The following is a 15,984-nucleotide window of genomic DNA, read 5'->3' on the forward strand; positions in this document are numbered from 1 at the left end:
TCCTCTTGCACCTTTTCTCTCCCGCGAATAAGGAGAAAACGAAAAAAACTAAACAGGTGTGATGCGGTAACAATGACGATGACGATTGCGATGATGATGATGATCAACCAAACATTTTGATATACGAGTTTCTTTACATATACATATATACTATAAAAAAATCACGTTCAGTTTACAACACGAGCATCAAAATGGTTGAAACAGTCATATATGGCAAGACAGTTGATAATCAATCTCGGTGTGTTCACTGGCATCTACCAAAAGATGTTATCGCCATCAAATTTAAATGCTGTGATAAGTACTATGCGTGTTTTCAATGTCACAAAGAGCTGAGTTCTCATCCTGTTCAGAAATACGATCTTCGCGAAGATGCAAGTAAATACTTGATTATTTGTGGAATTTGCCGTCACGAAATGACTTTCGCAGAGTACCATGGGAATAACTCGAGCCTTATTTGCCCCAATTGCAGATCTCCCTTCAATCCAGGCTGCAAACTACACTACCATTTGTATTTCCAGAATACCCCATCTATCACGTGTTGAATTTTGTTCTATGAATAGCTTTCATCCCTATACTTCGTTGTGCTCTTCTTATTGAGGAAAAATGCCATGATGTTCATATATATGTATATATAATACTGCTACTATTATTCTTATTGATATTGTTATTATTATTCTTACCTGGATCCTCCTCTTTTATTACCTGTCTTCAGTCTACCTTCAAATCCAGCTCTCTTCTTTGGTACAGCACTACCGACATATTTCCTTTTCATCTTTTCTTGCTTATTTCTCTTCTTACCCTTATTGTCTTTCCTAATCCTCAAATTTTCCTCTCTTCTCTTTTGTCTTTCAGATATAGTGTCCTCCACAACCCTCTTACGCTCGCTCCATTCAATCGCAGACTTCCTCTTTTGGGCTTCTTTCCTCTTGATAGCTTTACGTAGCAGCTTTTCATCATCTCTGATCTTAATGCCTTCTGCTTGTAACATTGCCTTTTGCCATTTTTCTTTTTCCTTTAGTTTGATCTGTTCTAGTTCATCCTTGGATTCCATTTTATTCTTCTTGGCCTCTAATAGCTTCAAATGTGATTTAACATCGTTCTTAGCAGGACCTTTCGCTCTACCAGCTTTTCTTAATCTTTGTAAATCTGATGTGGCTCTTGCACCATCATCAAATATAATGTTTTGAAAAATTACACCATCTGCGTTAACCTCTGTGTCCTTTTTAGCCTTCTTGAATTTTCTCTTTGAGTTGTTCTCCAAATCACTGTCAATATCATCTATATCAGAGTCTGATGCGTTTTCGTCTTGCTCCTGTTCCTGCTCGCTTTCTAAACGCTTTCTTTTCTTTGACTCTTCCTTCCGCTTCCTTTGAGCAAGAATGGCCTCTCTAGACCCAGGTGCTTTCCTTTTGGTCTTCATGTCAGAGATTTTGGCTTGCAACTTAGAACGTAACGCTTCTAAGTTTCTTTTCTTTTGTAATTTCTCTTTTTCTGTAATTGATTTCTTTTCAGTACTTTTATCATCTTCTTTTGTATCTTTTTTAGCTTCTAAGGGTATTTCATTTCCCTCATCATCAAAGATCACCTTAATATCCTCTTCCTCATCTTCTGGCGCTATCGTGCTAGAACCGTCCTGCTCTGCCTTCTGATCTAAGGCTGTTTCTTCTTTTACTAACGCTTCCTTCTGCCTTTGCATTTTCATGTGCTTGAATTTTTCACCAGGTAAAACCACTGGCTTGGCATCTTTCTCCTTCTTTTTCATGACTTCCAACGTACTAGATGTCTCATCGTCACGTTGCTCGGGGTCCAGTTTCTTCAATTTATCATTTTTGCTCTGCTCTTTAGTCTTCTTTTTGGCCTTCCATTGCTCTTGACTTTTTTCATCGTAATAGTATTTCGCAGGAATTAAAGCCAGTAAACCATCGAAAGCACTTGAATTGGCACGAAGACGTTCTTCCAGTGAATTACTCATCTCTCTTTCCCAAAAATTCAAACTCACGGATTTTCTTCACCACTTGATATGACTTTGCGGTTAGCACTTGCTACTCATCACTACCTCATCTCATCTCTTTTATTGTACCTACCACATTTCTCTACCGGAGATGACAATAAAAAAGAATCCATCTTAAAAAATTTTCCACTTGATGTCTGGGTGTACAATACTGATATTTCTGTTCCCAGTCCAATTATTTTAAGTTATATTAACTATACCCAAGCTCATTATATGCCTCTGCCTCTGTTACTTCTAACAGTCCCTCTGGAAAATCAAGTGTGCTATAATGAAGAATAACCACCGCAGGCTTACCGGCATATTTGGTGATGGCAGCCCTCATTTAATTTGATTCAAGGTGTCACCGGTAGGGTGACGCGCTCTGTTGCTGACAAAATTTGAAGAAAAAAAATTTTCAGCAACAGCAGACAGACTTTCTTTTCATATTTAATTCATCAATTCCCTTGTCTAGTTTATTGAAAACAAGTGTCCATCCTCGCTATCTCTTCAATCCTTTAATTTTGGCCCTCGATAGATTCAAGATGTCTCAAGGTACTTTATATGTTAACAGATCTCCAAGAAATTTCACTGCTGAAGCTTTGATTTCTTACTTCAAATTAGATGTCAAGATCGTCGATAAAGAGCAATCTAGCGAATTCGCTTCTTTGTTTCCATTGAAGCAAGTTCCAGCTTTCTTGGGTCCAAAGGGTTTAAAGTTGACTGAAGCTTTGGCTATCCAATTTTATTGTATGTTATTTTTTTTCTTTTTCACATGAATTACTCTGTGCCTTTTCTATTGTTTTTTTTTGACATGTCGCATTTCTCTCGAAATATAATGATGAAAAAATATTTTATCATACAGTTATCCCTGTCTGAATGGGTAATAATAGGTAACCTCTCATATGTTGATATTTGTATTTCTGATATGTTTCTGAAAGAGAAATGAAAGTAATGACAAGAAAAAGTAAACAGAAGAATATGCAGAAGTGTGTGATGTATCCCTTCTGGGGAGAAAATAGAGAAAGAAATTTATTTACTAACATTTATTCAATTAATGGTTATGCAACCATTAAGATATATCGATTTAGTGGCTAACTTGATTACCGATGAAAAAGAACAAGCTCGCTTGTTGGGTTCCGATGTCATTGAGAAGTCTCAAATTCTCAGATGGGCTGCTCTAGCCAATTCTGATGTCATGTATAACATTGCTCGTCCATACCTTTCCTTTAAGGGGTTGATTCCATACAACAAGAAGGACGTTGATGCTTGTTTTGTTAAAATCGACAACATCGCTGCCGTCTTTGATGCTAGATTGAGAGACTACACTTTTGTCGCTACCGAAAATATTTCTCTAGGTGACATTCATGCCGCTAGTTGTTGGGCTTTTGGTTTAGCTTCTATTCTAAGCCCAGAATGGAGATCCAAGTATCCTCATTTGATGAGATGGTTCAACACTGTTGCTGCTTCCCCAATTGTGAAGACTCCATTTGCCGAATTCAAGTTGGCTGAAAAACCCTTGACCTACACTCCACCAAAGAAGCAAAAGGTTGAAAAGCCAAAGGCCGAAAAGCCAAAGGTTGAAAAAAAAGAAGAAGCTAAGCCTGCTGATGATGCTCCAGTCAAGAAGCCAAAGCACCCATTGGAAGCTTTAGGTAAATCTACTTTTATCTTGGATGAATGGAAGAGAAATTACTCTAACTCCGATACTAGACCAGTTGCTTTGCCATGGTTCTGGGAACATTACAACCCTGAAGAATACTCCATCTGGAAAGTTGGTTACAAATACAACGACGAATTGACTTTGACTTTCATGTCCAACAACTTAGTTGGTGGTTTCTTTAACAGATTGTCTGCCTCCACCAAATACATGTTTGGTTGCTTAGTTGTTTACGGTGAAAACAACAACAACGGTATCGTCGGTGCCGTTATGGTCAGAGGCCAAGACTTTGCTCCAGCTTTTGATGTCGCTCCAGATTGGGAATCTTACGAGTACACCAAGTTGGATCCCACCAAGGAAGAAGACAAGGAATTCGTCAACAACATGTGGGCTTGGGATAAGCCTGTTGTTGTCAATGGAGAATCTAAAGAAATTGTTGACGGTAAGGTTTTGAAATGATTTCAATAATTCTTTTATTTCCGCAATATTTCTTCTTAAACATACATAAAAGTCAAACGAAACGAATTTTCTGAATAAAAATCCTGAAGTCTAACTTCATGATAAATACCCCATACTCACGCGTGGTTTAATTCTATATAACGATTAACGTTCATGTAATCATTATATATACTGTAATAATCTCTCAATTGAATCTCGAATTCTTTTGTGATTACTCTATAAAAATACTTTGCATACTCTTGACCGTCTTCTATTTATTCTATGTTCTGGTGTGGCATTTTCCATTGTCCTATTGTGTAGAGCAACCAGAATAGCTATTTTCATCTAAAAGAAGCATCAGTCATAAACGGTATATGTTACCCGAAATGGAAGGATTTTTATCATTAAGACTGGAAAACAATTTAGGATAGAACTGAAGATAGTGCAACACGTCTGGTGATAATCAGACAGTTTGAAACAATTTTTGTGAGAGTGCTTTAGAAAAACAACAAAGGAGGTATATAGAAGTTGCAGTTGCTAGAGTTTGTTTCTTACTTAATTCTAGATCAATTCTTTTTTTTCTGAAAAAAATATGGCTACTGCGTTATATACTGCAAACGATTTCATATTAATCTCTTTGCCTCAAAATGCTCAGCCTACCACGGCTCCTGGCTCTAAAACTGATTCGTGGTTTAATGAGAGTCTAATCGGGGGTAGAGCATTTGTTTCTGATTTCAAAATTCCCGAATTCAAGATTGGGTCTTTAGACACATTGATAGTTGAATCGGAAGAACTGTCCAAAGTGGATAATCAAATCGGAGCTTCTATAGGCAAAATCGTTGAAATTCTTCAAGGCCTGAGCGAGGCCAGTACCAATGCTTATAAGACGTTACCTATCAATAACATGCCAGTTCCTGAATATTTGGAAAATTTTCAATGGCAAACCAGGAAGTTTAAGCTAGATAAGTCTATTAAAGATTTGATAACTTTGATCTCTAATGAATCTTCTCAGTTAGATGCTGATGTCAGAGCCACTTACGCAAATTACAACAGCGCTAAAACCAACTTGGCCGCTGCTGAAAGGAAGAAGACGGGTGACCTTTCTGTCAGATCTTTGCATGATATTGTCAAGCCCGAAGACTTTGTACTTAATTCTGAACACTTAACCACTGTTCTTGTAGCAGTTCCAAAAAGTTTGAAATCTGATTTCGAAAAATCATACGAGACTTTATCTAAGAACGTTGTACCAGCATCTGCAGGTGTGATTGCCGAAGATGCTGAGTATGTGTTATTCAATGTTCATTTATTCAAGAAAAATGTTCAAGAATTCACAACTGCTGCAAGAGAAAGAAAATTTATTCCTCGTGAATTTAATTACTCAGAGGAATTAATTGACCAATTGAAAAAAGAGCATGACTCTGCGGCTAGTTTAGAACAGTCTTTGCGTGTCCAATTGGTGAGATTGGCTAAGACAGCTTATGTCGACATCTTTATAAATTGGTTCCATATCAAGGCCTTGAGAGTTTATGTGGAGTCTGTGTTGCGTTATGGATTACCACCCCATTTCAACATTAAGATCATAGCTGTTCCACCAAAGAATCTCTCTAAGTGCAAATCCGAATTAATCGATGCTTTTGGATTCCTTGGTGGTAATGCCTTTATGAAGGATAAAAAAGGGAAAATCAACAAGCAAGATACTTCCCTTCATCAATATGCTTCTCTTGTTGACACAGAGTATGAACCATTTGTGATGTATATAATCAATTTATAATCGATTTATAGTACTAACTTAAGATCAATATATATTTCTGTTTTTTTTTTAAATTTCGACTTTTTCTTATGAAAAGAAACGCACTATAAAGGACAGAATCTATATCATATTGGAACGTAGTTCGACAAATTATCACTCGTATGAACGATTAGGCATTTTTTATTTTCTTCGTTGAGTGCAATTCTTCCTTATTCATGTTAACAAAGAAAAGATAAAAATTCAAAATCATGGAAATTCAAAAAAAAGAAAAAGAGAAAAATAAAAATAGAAAATTTGGTAGGGAAATCTATAGGAATAAGTACCAGCAGGGGATTTAACAAGCATAGTAACGTCAAATCGAAACTAAAAAAAAATACTTTAAGGGTAGTGGTAATTTATCAAATGCACTGGAGTATAATTTCGAAAGAGCAAAGTGCTTCTTCCATATCATTACCAACTCTGGATAGTAGTGAACCTTGTCATATCGAAGTTATTCTCAGGACAATACCTGAAAAGGGATTGCAGAACAGTGAGTCGACCTTCAAAATAGATCCACATGAAAATACTGTGTTGTTTCGTACAAGCGAGCCCTCACATGAAACAACAGGGGACACCTACTCAACGTTTAAATTTGATAAGGTATTTGATACTAATGCCACCCAAGAAGATGTCCAAGATTTCCTTGTACGTCCATCAATAGATGATGTTTTGAGCGGTTATAATGGTACCATAATAACCTATGGACCAAGTTTCAGTGGAAAGTCCTATTCGCTTTTGGGATCGCAAGAGGGCGAAGGAATTTTACCCAATATATGTAAAGTGTTGTTTGAGACACTGGAAAAAAATAAAGAAACAAAGGGCAATAACTTTAGCGTAAGTGTTTTGGCATTCGAAATATTCATGGAAAAAACGTACGATCTATTAGTACCGTTAACGAACAGAAAACCACTAAAGCTCCACCGTTCATCAAGTAAAATGGACTTGGAGATCAAAGATATTTGTCCGGCACATATCAGGTCGTATAAAGACTTAAAAAGCTATATTCAATCGGTCCAAAATACTGACAACAGGATGGGATACAGCGGCAACACAGAGAGATCAAAGTCACACCTGGTTTTTCAACTACATGTGGAACAGAGAAATAGAAACGCAGATATATTAAGAAAGAGTTCTTTATATTTGATTGATTTACACGGTGCAGAAAGGTTCGACAAAAGAACTGAAGTCACTCTATCACAAGATGCGCTAAAAAAACTAAATCAATCTATTGAAGCATTAAAAAACATTGTACGATTGTTGTCAGTAAAGGATCGGGATTCAGCATATAGTGTAAAAGCATCCCACAGTTCAACATATCGCGAATCGCAATTAACAGAAGTATTGAAAGACTCTCTTGGCGGCAATAGAAAAACAAAAGTGATACTGACATGCTTTCTAAGCAATGTTTCAACCACTCTATCAACTCTAGAATTTGGCGAATGCATTCGACAGATAACTAATAAAGTTATAGATAATACTACAGGCTTAAACTTGAAAAAGAAGATGGACTTATTTATTGAAGACATGAAAATTAGGGATAATAATTACGCTTCTCGAATTAATATACTAAAGGCTGAAATCGACTCTTTGAAAACTCCCAGTGGTGAATTGGTCTCTCAAGGTGACATGAAAACAAAGTTTGAAAATAGCGAAAAAGAAAATGCCAAACTGAAGCTTCAATTGGACAGTATTTCATTGTTATTAAGCAGTTCAACCAGTGAGAATCCTAACCACAGTATCGACGAAGAAGTTGCCGAAATATTAATGAAAAGATGCGAACAGGTTGCGCAATTGGAATTATCTTTTGATCGACAGATGAATGTCAACTCTAAGTTGCAGAAAGAGCTGGAATACAAAATTTCGAAAGAGAAAGCATTAGAGTCTATGAACGTTAGACTACTAGAACAAATTCAGATTCAGGAAAAAGAGATTCAAGAACTACTAACTACTAACGCTATCTTAAAGGGCGAACTGGAGACCCATGCCAAACTTACTGAAACTCGCAGTGAGAGAATAAAATACTTGGAAAGTTCCATCAAAGAACTTTCTATAAATAAATCTACAGCTTCATCACCCAGAAAAGGGTCTGTAAGTTCGTCATCGGGTAATACCATGTCACATATCGAAGAAGGTTCTGAGTTATCTAATAGTCCTTGGTCGGCTAATACTTCCTCGAAACCTGCAGGATGGTCATTGAGAAAAGTATCTTCTAGTAGTATTGCAACTACAGGGTCCCAGGAATCTTTTGTGTCAAGACCATTTAAGAAGGGATTAAATCTTCACTCTATCAAGGTCACTCCAAATGCTCCAAAAAGTCCTGATTCGGGGAACTGAATATCACTTAAATACAATAACCATTTAATACAAATCTGTAATACTTTGTAATTATAATCATGATAATAACGCAAATAATACATCTATAATACTGATGTAAAGTGTACTTTAGTCTCTTCTACCTTTTGCTGCTTCATCGGCGGCTATTCGTTTCCAATGATTTGAAAAAAAGAAGAAAGTGAAAAAAATTCTGCTCGATGAGATGAGATGAGATTAAAATGTTTATGGAAGATTCTATGAAGCAAACGTACCAAAAATCTGCAGACACTACTCATGGCTGCAAATATCAATAATAGTACTAGCTCGAATTATGTTTCCAAGAAACAGAAACTTAGGAAGAATGTACATCCATTCATGGGAGTCACTCGAACCAAAAGGACCAGTAAAGTCATAAGATTCAATGATTCAAATGAGAGTGATCTTGTTTCAGAACAAAGTTTGAAAGAAAAAAATGTTGTTACTTACAAATCTTTAAAAAATCGGGCAAGTGATTTACTTAAAATGAGAAAGACACTTCCAGTTTATCAAAATAAGCGCGAAATAATGACGTACATTGAAAGCAATCCAGTTGTCGTGCTTATTGGTGAAACAGGTTCCGGTAAATCAACGCAAATACCACAGTTCATATTAGAACAATTATATGGTACAAAGAAGCATGGATCAATTGCTGTGACTCAACCTCGTCGTGTGGCCGCCATCAATTTAGCTACAAGAGTTGCTCAAGAGCATGGTTGCAAATTGGGTGACCAAGTAGGTTACTCCGTTAGATTTGATAATATGACCACAGCAAGAACAAGACTTAAGTACCTAACTGATGGTATGTTACTTAGAGAGCTTATGATGAACAGAGAGCTTAAGGAATACAGTGTCGTCGTCATCGATGAAGCGCATGAAAGAACTGTGTTAACAGATTTGATATTGGGGTTTCTTAAATCCTTAATACAAGGGCCAAGGCCAGATTTGAAAATAATCGTTATGTCTGCAACATTACAAGCCGAAAAATTTAGTGAGTTCTTCAACAATGCTCCAATTTTGTTTGTAGAAGGTAGGAAATTTGATGTCAAACAATACTATTTGAAGGCACCAACGGACGATATAGTAGATGCCGTCATCAGATGCTGTGTACAAATAAACCAGTGTGAACAACTAGGAGATATCTTATGTTTTTTGCCAGGCCAAGAAGAGATTGACAAAGCAGTGACTATAATGGAGAAAATTGCTAAGTATGTTGCAGATGAGACACCAGTACCGCTAATAGTTCCTTATCCTTTGTATGCTGCTCTTCCACCAATTCAACAAGCCTTAGTCTTCGCACCAATTAAGGGTTTCAAGAGGAAGGTTGTGTTCAGTACGAATATTGCAGAAACATCTGTTACCATATCTGGAGTTAAATTTGTTGTTGATTCGGGTCTTCGAAAAGTAAAAGTTTGGAGACATCAGTTGGGGTTGGCCACTTTACTAACAGTACCTATTTCTCAGGCAAGTGCTATGCAGAGAAGTGGTCGTGCTGGTAGAGAAAGCGAGGGCAAAAGTTTCAGGCTTTATTGTGAATCTGATTACTTGAAGTTGCCTAAGCAAAGTGAACCTGAGATAGCTAGGAGTGATGTCACATCTCCTGTGCTAATGTTGAAAAGGTATGGTATTAATGATCTACTGAACTGGACCTGGTTTGAAAATCCTGGTAAGGACGCTGTACTCATGGCCCTTCAAGAACTTTATGAACTAGGTGCTCTAAACACTCGTGGAAAGATAACGAAACGAGGAGAACAAATGGCACTCTTACCATTACAACCGCATTTAAGTAGTGTCTTAATTAAAGCCAGTGAAGTCGGCTGCTTAAGTCAAGTCATTGATATTGTTTCCTGCCTCAGTGTGGAAAACTTATTATTAAACCCATCACCTGAGGAAAGGGACGAGGTGAATGAACGTCGTTTATCCCTAAGTAATGCTGGTAAAAGATATGGCGACCTTATCATGCTAAAGGAGCTTTTTGACATTTATTTCTACGAACTGGGGAAAAGTCAAGACTCAAACTCTGAAAGAAACGACTGGTGTAAAGGTTTATGCATTTCAGTACGTGGATTCAAAAACGTGATTCGCGTTAGAGATCAATTAAGAGTTTACTGTAAGCGTCTGTTTTCCTCAATAAGTGAAGGAAATGAGGAATCCAAAAAGATTGGTGAAGATAGTGAGGAAATATCAAAGATTTTGAAATGTTTCTTAACCGGGTTCATCAAGAATACCGCTATAGGGATGCCAGACAGGTCTTATAGAACTGTTTCCACAGGGGAACCGATAAGTATTCATCCATCTTCTATGCTATTCTTGAACAAAAGTTGTCCCGGTATAATGTATACGGAATACGTCTTTACTACCAAAGGGTATGCCAGAAATGTTAGTAGAATTGAACTGTCATGGCTACAAGAAGTTGTTACTAATGGAACTGCTGTAGCAAAGCAAAAAATATCTAGTTCAAAATAAATCACGTACTGTAAATCCGCATTTTTTGTATATAAAAGTATCTGATGTAATTTATAGAGAGTTATAAAATGTAATGGGTACTTCAGTTTTATTTCTACGCACTGGTTTCTTAAAGGCGTATGTATTCTAACTAGCATTCAAATGATATTCAATCTTTCCTCTTGAAATTATCTCGGGAAAAGGGCAAAATTGCGACTTTGCCGATGACATTTAGGAAAGAAATGAAAGATCAGGAAAAAAAAATAGGAAATATGAAAACGTACCTCTCTCGATAAACTGTTGTAATTCTCTTAAAGTCAAACAGGATTTTCAAAAAGAAAGTTCAAAACGAAAGAGTCCCTCCGAATTGCAAAGTCGGAAACAGTTGAGAAACAATGAGGTTCTACGATACTATTTTTATCTTCTCTTTTTTGGCATCGCTATACCAACATGTTGATGCAGCAAGACAAGTTGTTCGGCCAAAGCAGAAAATGACTACTTCAGAGAAAGTTCAACCTTGGAGGCGTACAATTTATGAAACTATACCTGAAATAGTAACACCAACGGTTATTGCAGGTGTTACTTTTTCGGCTAAGCCAGAAGCGACACCAAATCCGTTGAGGCCTTGGGTATCTCTACAGCATGATGGTAGGCCAAAGACTATTAAGCCAGAAATCAAGAAAGGTTTAACCGTGAAGGGAAGACCCGATTATTCAACCTACTTTAAGACTGCGACTCACCGCACATATTCTTATGACGAGTTAAAAGCCCACAATATGGACCCAAACGAAGAATTTGAAGAAACAGAGTACATTGAAGAAGATGATACGTATGTCTCCTTAAATCCTATTATTAGATGTACTCCAGATCGCTACTTCAATAAAGGTCTGGCAAAGGATATTCACAGTGAACCATTTTGCACACCATACGAAAACTCTAGATGGAAAGTTGAAAATACTTATTTCGTTACTTGGTATACTAGATTTTTTGAAGATGAGAATTCTGGTAAAGTAACCGATCAAGTTCGTGTGCATTTGTCCTATGTCAAAGAAAACCCTGTCGAGAAGGGTAATTATAAGAGAGATATTCCTGCAACTTTTTTCTCATCTGAGTGGATTGATAATGTCAATGGTCTATTTGCCGTTGAAGTCAGGGAGGAATGGTTGCAAAAAAAGTATGAGCGCAGGATAGTTGTATCTGTTCAGCCAAAAAATATACCAGATGAAGAGTTTGATCCACTACATAATGGTGTTTTATTGTATATTACCGCGGGTTCCAAAGTTTTTAAGCCTACAAAGGAGCAATTAGCTTTAGATGATGCGGGTATAACAAATGACCAGTGGTATTATGTCGCACTCTCCATTCCTACAGTCGTGGTAGTGTTTTTTGTCTTTATGTATTTTTTCTTATATGTTAATGGAAAGAACAGGGATTTCACTGATGTTACCAGAAAAGCTCTCAACAAAAAACGCCGTGTTCTAGGTAAATTCTCTGAAATGAAGAAATTCAAAAACATGAAAAACCACAAGTACACGGAACTACCATCTTATAAAAAAACCAGCAAACAGAATTAGACTGTTCATTAATTATGCTTGATCTCTTTTACAAAGGGAAATTTTCTTTTCCTCTTTGATACTGACACAAAAAGCACTCTTCTCAGGCTAATATTTTATTATTTAGTTTATTATTTTTCAATTTTGTGTAAGTGTTCAAAATAGATATACTTATTTTTCTCTTGAATAGCACATATATTCAAAAAAACTAAGTGCATATCGACCAGAGTTCATATATATATATATATATATATATATGAATTTATATATGGAGTAATCCGTGTAATTACAGAAGTATCTGAGTAATGGAAGAACGGGTGAACACTTTTAGAGCTGAAAGATCGTTCTATCTCCTTTCTTTCTTTCTCTGAATTATCTTTTATATCCACTTTTGTCTCGCAGCAACCTCGCATATTTTCTCCAACGTAATCACTCTTGGATCAGGTTTAAAATGATGGTCAGCCGCATTACCAGCTCCCTCCAAATTTTTGGTTAATAAACGATCCTCATCATCCTCGCTGTTATCCACATTATCTTCTTCTTCGTCATCATCTCCGCCTACGTCTTCGATGTAGTAGAAAAAGGGTTCCAAGACTAACATGATTTTCCAGAAGTTATTCGTGCCACAATTGGCAAAAAGGACATCAACGAGTGCAGGCAGATACTCTAATTCAATGTACTCTTCTGCACAGCAAACGAACTCATCTAATTCATAATCTTGCTCATCAGCCGATAATGTGGAATACATTTCTGACAATAAGGTTAATTCTCTACTGATAGTTTTTGGAATATCTTCTCGAGCTTGCCATAGCAGTTTTTGAGCTCTTTCAAGTCTTTCTTGACTAACAGCATCATCCTTATTGTCTTTTTCACTTTTCTCACTTTTGACATTTTCAGATTCTTGTAGAGATGGCAAAAATCCATTCTTTTCGCTTTTGACCATAAGCTCGTTATACTCGTTGTAAAGAGAGATTATTTTCATCATTGGTTTGTATAATTGCTGGCAAACTTTCATCTCAGAATAAGGTACAATAACCTTTTCTAAATAATGGTTGATCAACCCTTCCATGAAATTCGCCCAAATAGACGAAAAGACGTAATCCTCATCATAATTTGATTCAGTAAAATCTTGATTGATGTTATGCTGTATGATTTGTTCTGTCAACGTGGGGAAAAGATTCTTATGGGTCTTGACCATTTCATCTTTCAGAGTTGAGAACTTCGGGACATCTTCGCTTTCGACAGAACTTCCCAACCCATCCTCTGATAAAGATGATCCTGAATTCTTATCACCGTCTGTTTTGTCCAGCCAGTATTCTGGACCACCTTTTTCAGACAAGGTCACCAACAAAAGAAAAAGTTTTACTTTAACCCATGGGTTCAGCGTGTCTATGTAAGCGTCCGTGATTTTGCTAACATCGATATTTATCTTTTTATGGATGCATTTGATAAATTTTTCAATGTAATGTGATTTCTTCAATCCATATTTTTCATTAAGGTATCCGACCGAGGTAATCACATCGTAGTTGGTATCATCCATATTAGTATGTTTCATAAAGTTAAAAGTTAATTTCCGTCTACTTCCATAATGTCTTTCTCTTTTCTCCTCACTCTTCTTCTTTCTTCTGATCTTCTTATCTTTTGAAGTGCTCAGTTTGAGACATCTCTTACAGGTACAGTCGTTTAACGATGGCCCGTTGGCCCTTTGCTTGGGCAATAATTCTTCAGCCATCTTCCTTGGCCTGCTATAGTGAAGCTTAATTTCTACTGTTAATTTCCCCTACAAATACAAGAATGGTCAAATGAACTAGTAACAGTATTTGTTTCTTTCATAACCAACTGTAAAAACATTGTTAATTTTCTTACTTTTTCAAATTGCGAGTTAGTAGTCAATCTGTTAACCTTCGGTATAGCTTAAAAAACTAATGAAACAAAAAAGTCACCAAAAACGAGGACTTTTCCATTGCGTTCAAGATAAGATCTATATAATAAATGCTATACTCTAAATTAATCTTGCCTTACAAAACGAATCATTTATGATAGTGAGCTGCTTCCATGATGTCGAAGTCATCCTCGTCTATATAAGTGCATAGAACAGTACGATCATTAAATTGAGTACCCGGTAACTCTTCCATCGCGTATTTTGCTGCTTCCAGAGTCTTGAACTTGATATAAATATTACCAGCCCCAGAAGCCAGGTTTTCAAAATTGAGTCTGTAATCAACCCCAGGTTGGGATATTTTTATTGCGTCTATTCCCGTGATACTATACTTTAATGTTTCTTTAATTTCTGTAATAAAAGTCTCATCCTTTAAATCCAATGGGTCAAGACAATTTAAAAGCAAGAGAACTTTTGATTCAACACGAACGGATTGGGTAACAAGATTTGGTAGGCTTTGAAAAGTAATCCACGAAGTAACTTGTGATGTCTTACCATCATTTGGTTTAAACCACTTGTATTGCTTCAATTTATCAAGGACATCCTCAGTGAGCACTTCAAACAGTAATAAAGCACATTTAGTAAATTCAGGACCTTTCTCAGCGCCATTTGCACTGGATGAACTTTTGTAATAAAGTGGTTTGGTAATACCGTTTGTCACGTTAAATGACCTAAGAATTTCTTTCATTTTATCTTCTTCACCTTCATTCACATTTTCCAAGTCTTCTAAAGCAATTACCGTACCTCTGCAATAACCAACCAAATGATCAAGTTGTTGGATATAATCATTAGGTCTTGTCCAATTTAAATCGATAGTTGAAAGTTTTCTATTAAAGAATGATCGACAGGCCAAAACCATTGTACTACAAATTTGAGAACTGAACTCGACAATAATGTGATCAAATTTTTCTTCACCACCAAAAAAGTTTACAATTTCAAAGTCCTTTGCGTTATTCTCCGTCTCCTTAAGGCCTAAAACAAAACTTTCTAGCAGGTTTTTCAGGTTTGCTACCATTTTGGGATCTATACTATTAGACAGGCTCGAAATGACAAGCATTGAGTTTGCCCTGGAGGAGGCCATGTTATAGTAAGCCGGAGAGTCAAATGATGAACCTGGGTAGATGACATTTTGAGCATTATAATTCATATCATTTCTATGGGTTTGAATCGGCCTTTCACCACGGTTACCATTGAATTTAGGACCCACGTTTTTTCTCTGGTGATTGAAACGGCCGTAGTTTCCGGTTTCATTCCTGCCCCTTCTATCTAATCTTTCATTCCTTCCTCTTCTTTCATCTCTTTGCCTGTTGTACAAGTTTTCGTTCCATTGAGAACCAGTAGAATGACTATTATACCTGTTTTCTCTATTGTATGGTCTTCCCGGTATATCTCGATGACCTTGATGATAAGGACCTGCCCTTGTTTGTTCATAAGTTGATCGGTTCGCGCTCAAAATAGTCGATGATGATGACCCTCTGATACGAGAATATGAAGTATCTCTACTTTTCGGCGCTGTCGGAAGATTGCCATCATTCTTTTGTCTCTTAGATTGCGTATCTACAGCTGTGCTACCTGAGTTGAGTCTTTTATTCTTGACCGACGCAACATCCTCGTCTGTTTTTCCTATAGACTCCATTATTTTGGATCTTAAATCTTCCAGTCTCTTTTCATCAGTCATCTTTCACTACTTGTTTTGTGCGTCAGATCTTTTACTTCACTGTATGGGCTTATACAATTTGATTTCTCTCTTTTAACTTTTTTTCAGAACTTGCTAATTAATTAGGCGCGCGCATCAGTAAAAATATCGAACACGCTGTTATAAAA

At 36.6% G+C, this 15,984-nt stretch overlaps 9 protein-coding genes across 9 annotated transcripts; 6 read left to right on the plus strand and 3 right to left on the minus strand.

Moving 5' to 3' along the window:
* Positions 1-191: 191 nt before the first annotated feature.
* On the plus strand, positions 192-542 carry HOT13 (Hot13p; the record flags this gene model as incomplete). Its single annotated transcript, XM_056223822.1, has 1 exon — positions 192-542. One exon carries the CDS (start codon positions 192-194, stop codon positions 540-542), a length of 351 nt encoding a protein of 116 aa, XP_056077801.1.
* Positions 543-676: 134 nt separating this feature from the next.
* Positions 677-1,972, minus strand: RRP14 (ribosome biosynthesis protein RRP14; the record flags this gene model as incomplete). Its single annotated transcript, XM_056223823.1, has 1 exon — positions 677-1,972. One exon carries the CDS (start codon positions 1,970-1,972, stop codon positions 677-679), a length of 1,296 nt encoding a protein of 431 aa, XP_056077802.1.
* Positions 1,973-2,532: 560 nt separating this feature from the next.
* Positions 2,533-4,106, plus strand: TEF4 (translation elongation factor EF1B gamma; the record flags this gene model as incomplete). The annotated part of the gene is made up of 2 exons (XM_056223824.1): positions 2,533-2,737; positions 3,079-4,106. 2 exons carry the CDS (start codon positions 2,533-2,535, stop codon positions 4,104-4,106), a joined length of 1,233 nt encoding a protein of 410 aa, XP_056077803.1.
* Positions 4,107-4,677: 571 nt separating this feature from the next.
* Positions 4,678-5,856, plus strand: VMA5 (H(+)-transporting V1 sector ATPase subunit C; the record flags this gene model as incomplete). The annotated part of the gene is made up of 1 exon (XM_056223825.1): positions 4,678-5,856. The coding sequence occupies one exon, from the start codon at positions 4,678-4,680 to the stop codon at positions 5,854-5,856; it is 1,179 nt and encodes a 392-aa protein (XP_056077804.1).
* A 381-nt stretch (positions 5,857-6,237) lies between these two features.
* SMY1 (Smy1p) lies at positions 6,238-8,208 on the plus strand (the record flags this gene model as incomplete). Its single annotated transcript, XM_056223826.1, has 1 exon — positions 6,238-8,208. One exon carries the CDS (start codon positions 6,238-6,240, stop codon positions 8,206-8,208), a length of 1,971 nt encoding a protein of 656 aa, XP_056077805.1.
* Positions 8,209-8,481: 273 nt separating this feature from the next.
* DHR2 (RNA helicase) lies at positions 8,482-10,689 on the plus strand (the record flags this gene model as incomplete). Its single annotated transcript, XM_056223827.1, has 1 exon — positions 8,482-10,689. The coding sequence occupies one exon, from the start codon at positions 8,482-8,484 to the stop codon at positions 10,687-10,689; it is 2,208 nt and encodes a 735-aa protein (XP_056077806.1).
* A 374-nt stretch (positions 10,690-11,063) lies between these two features.
* Positions 11,064-12,242, plus strand: PSG1 (Psg1p; the record flags this gene model as incomplete). The annotated part of the gene is made up of 1 exon (XM_056223828.1): positions 11,064-12,242. One exon carries the CDS (start codon positions 11,064-11,066, stop codon positions 12,240-12,242), a length of 1,179 nt encoding a protein of 392 aa, XP_056077807.1.
* Positions 12,243-12,600: 358 nt separating this feature from the next.
* On the minus strand, positions 12,601-13,953 carry AAN1 (Aan1p; the record flags this gene model as incomplete). Its single annotated transcript, XM_056223829.1, has 1 exon — positions 12,601-13,953. The coding sequence occupies one exon, from the start codon at positions 13,951-13,953 to the stop codon at positions 12,601-12,603; it is 1,353 nt and encodes a 450-aa protein (XP_056077808.1).
* Positions 13,954-14,251: 298 nt separating this feature from the next.
* MUD2 (Mud2p) lies at positions 14,252-15,838 on the minus strand (the record flags this gene model as incomplete). Its single annotated transcript, XM_056223830.1, has 1 exon — positions 14,252-15,838. One exon carries the CDS (start codon positions 15,836-15,838, stop codon positions 14,252-14,254), a length of 1,587 nt encoding a protein of 528 aa, XP_056077809.1.
* Positions 15,839-15,984: the final 146 nt, after the last annotated feature.

This window comes from Saccharomyces mikatae (assembly GCF_947241705.1).
Source record: "Saccharomyces mikatae IFO 1815 strain IFO1815 genome assembly, chromosome: 11".
NCBI lineage: Eukaryota > Fungi > Ascomycota > Saccharomycetes > Saccharomycetales > Saccharomycetaceae > Saccharomyces > Saccharomyces mikatae.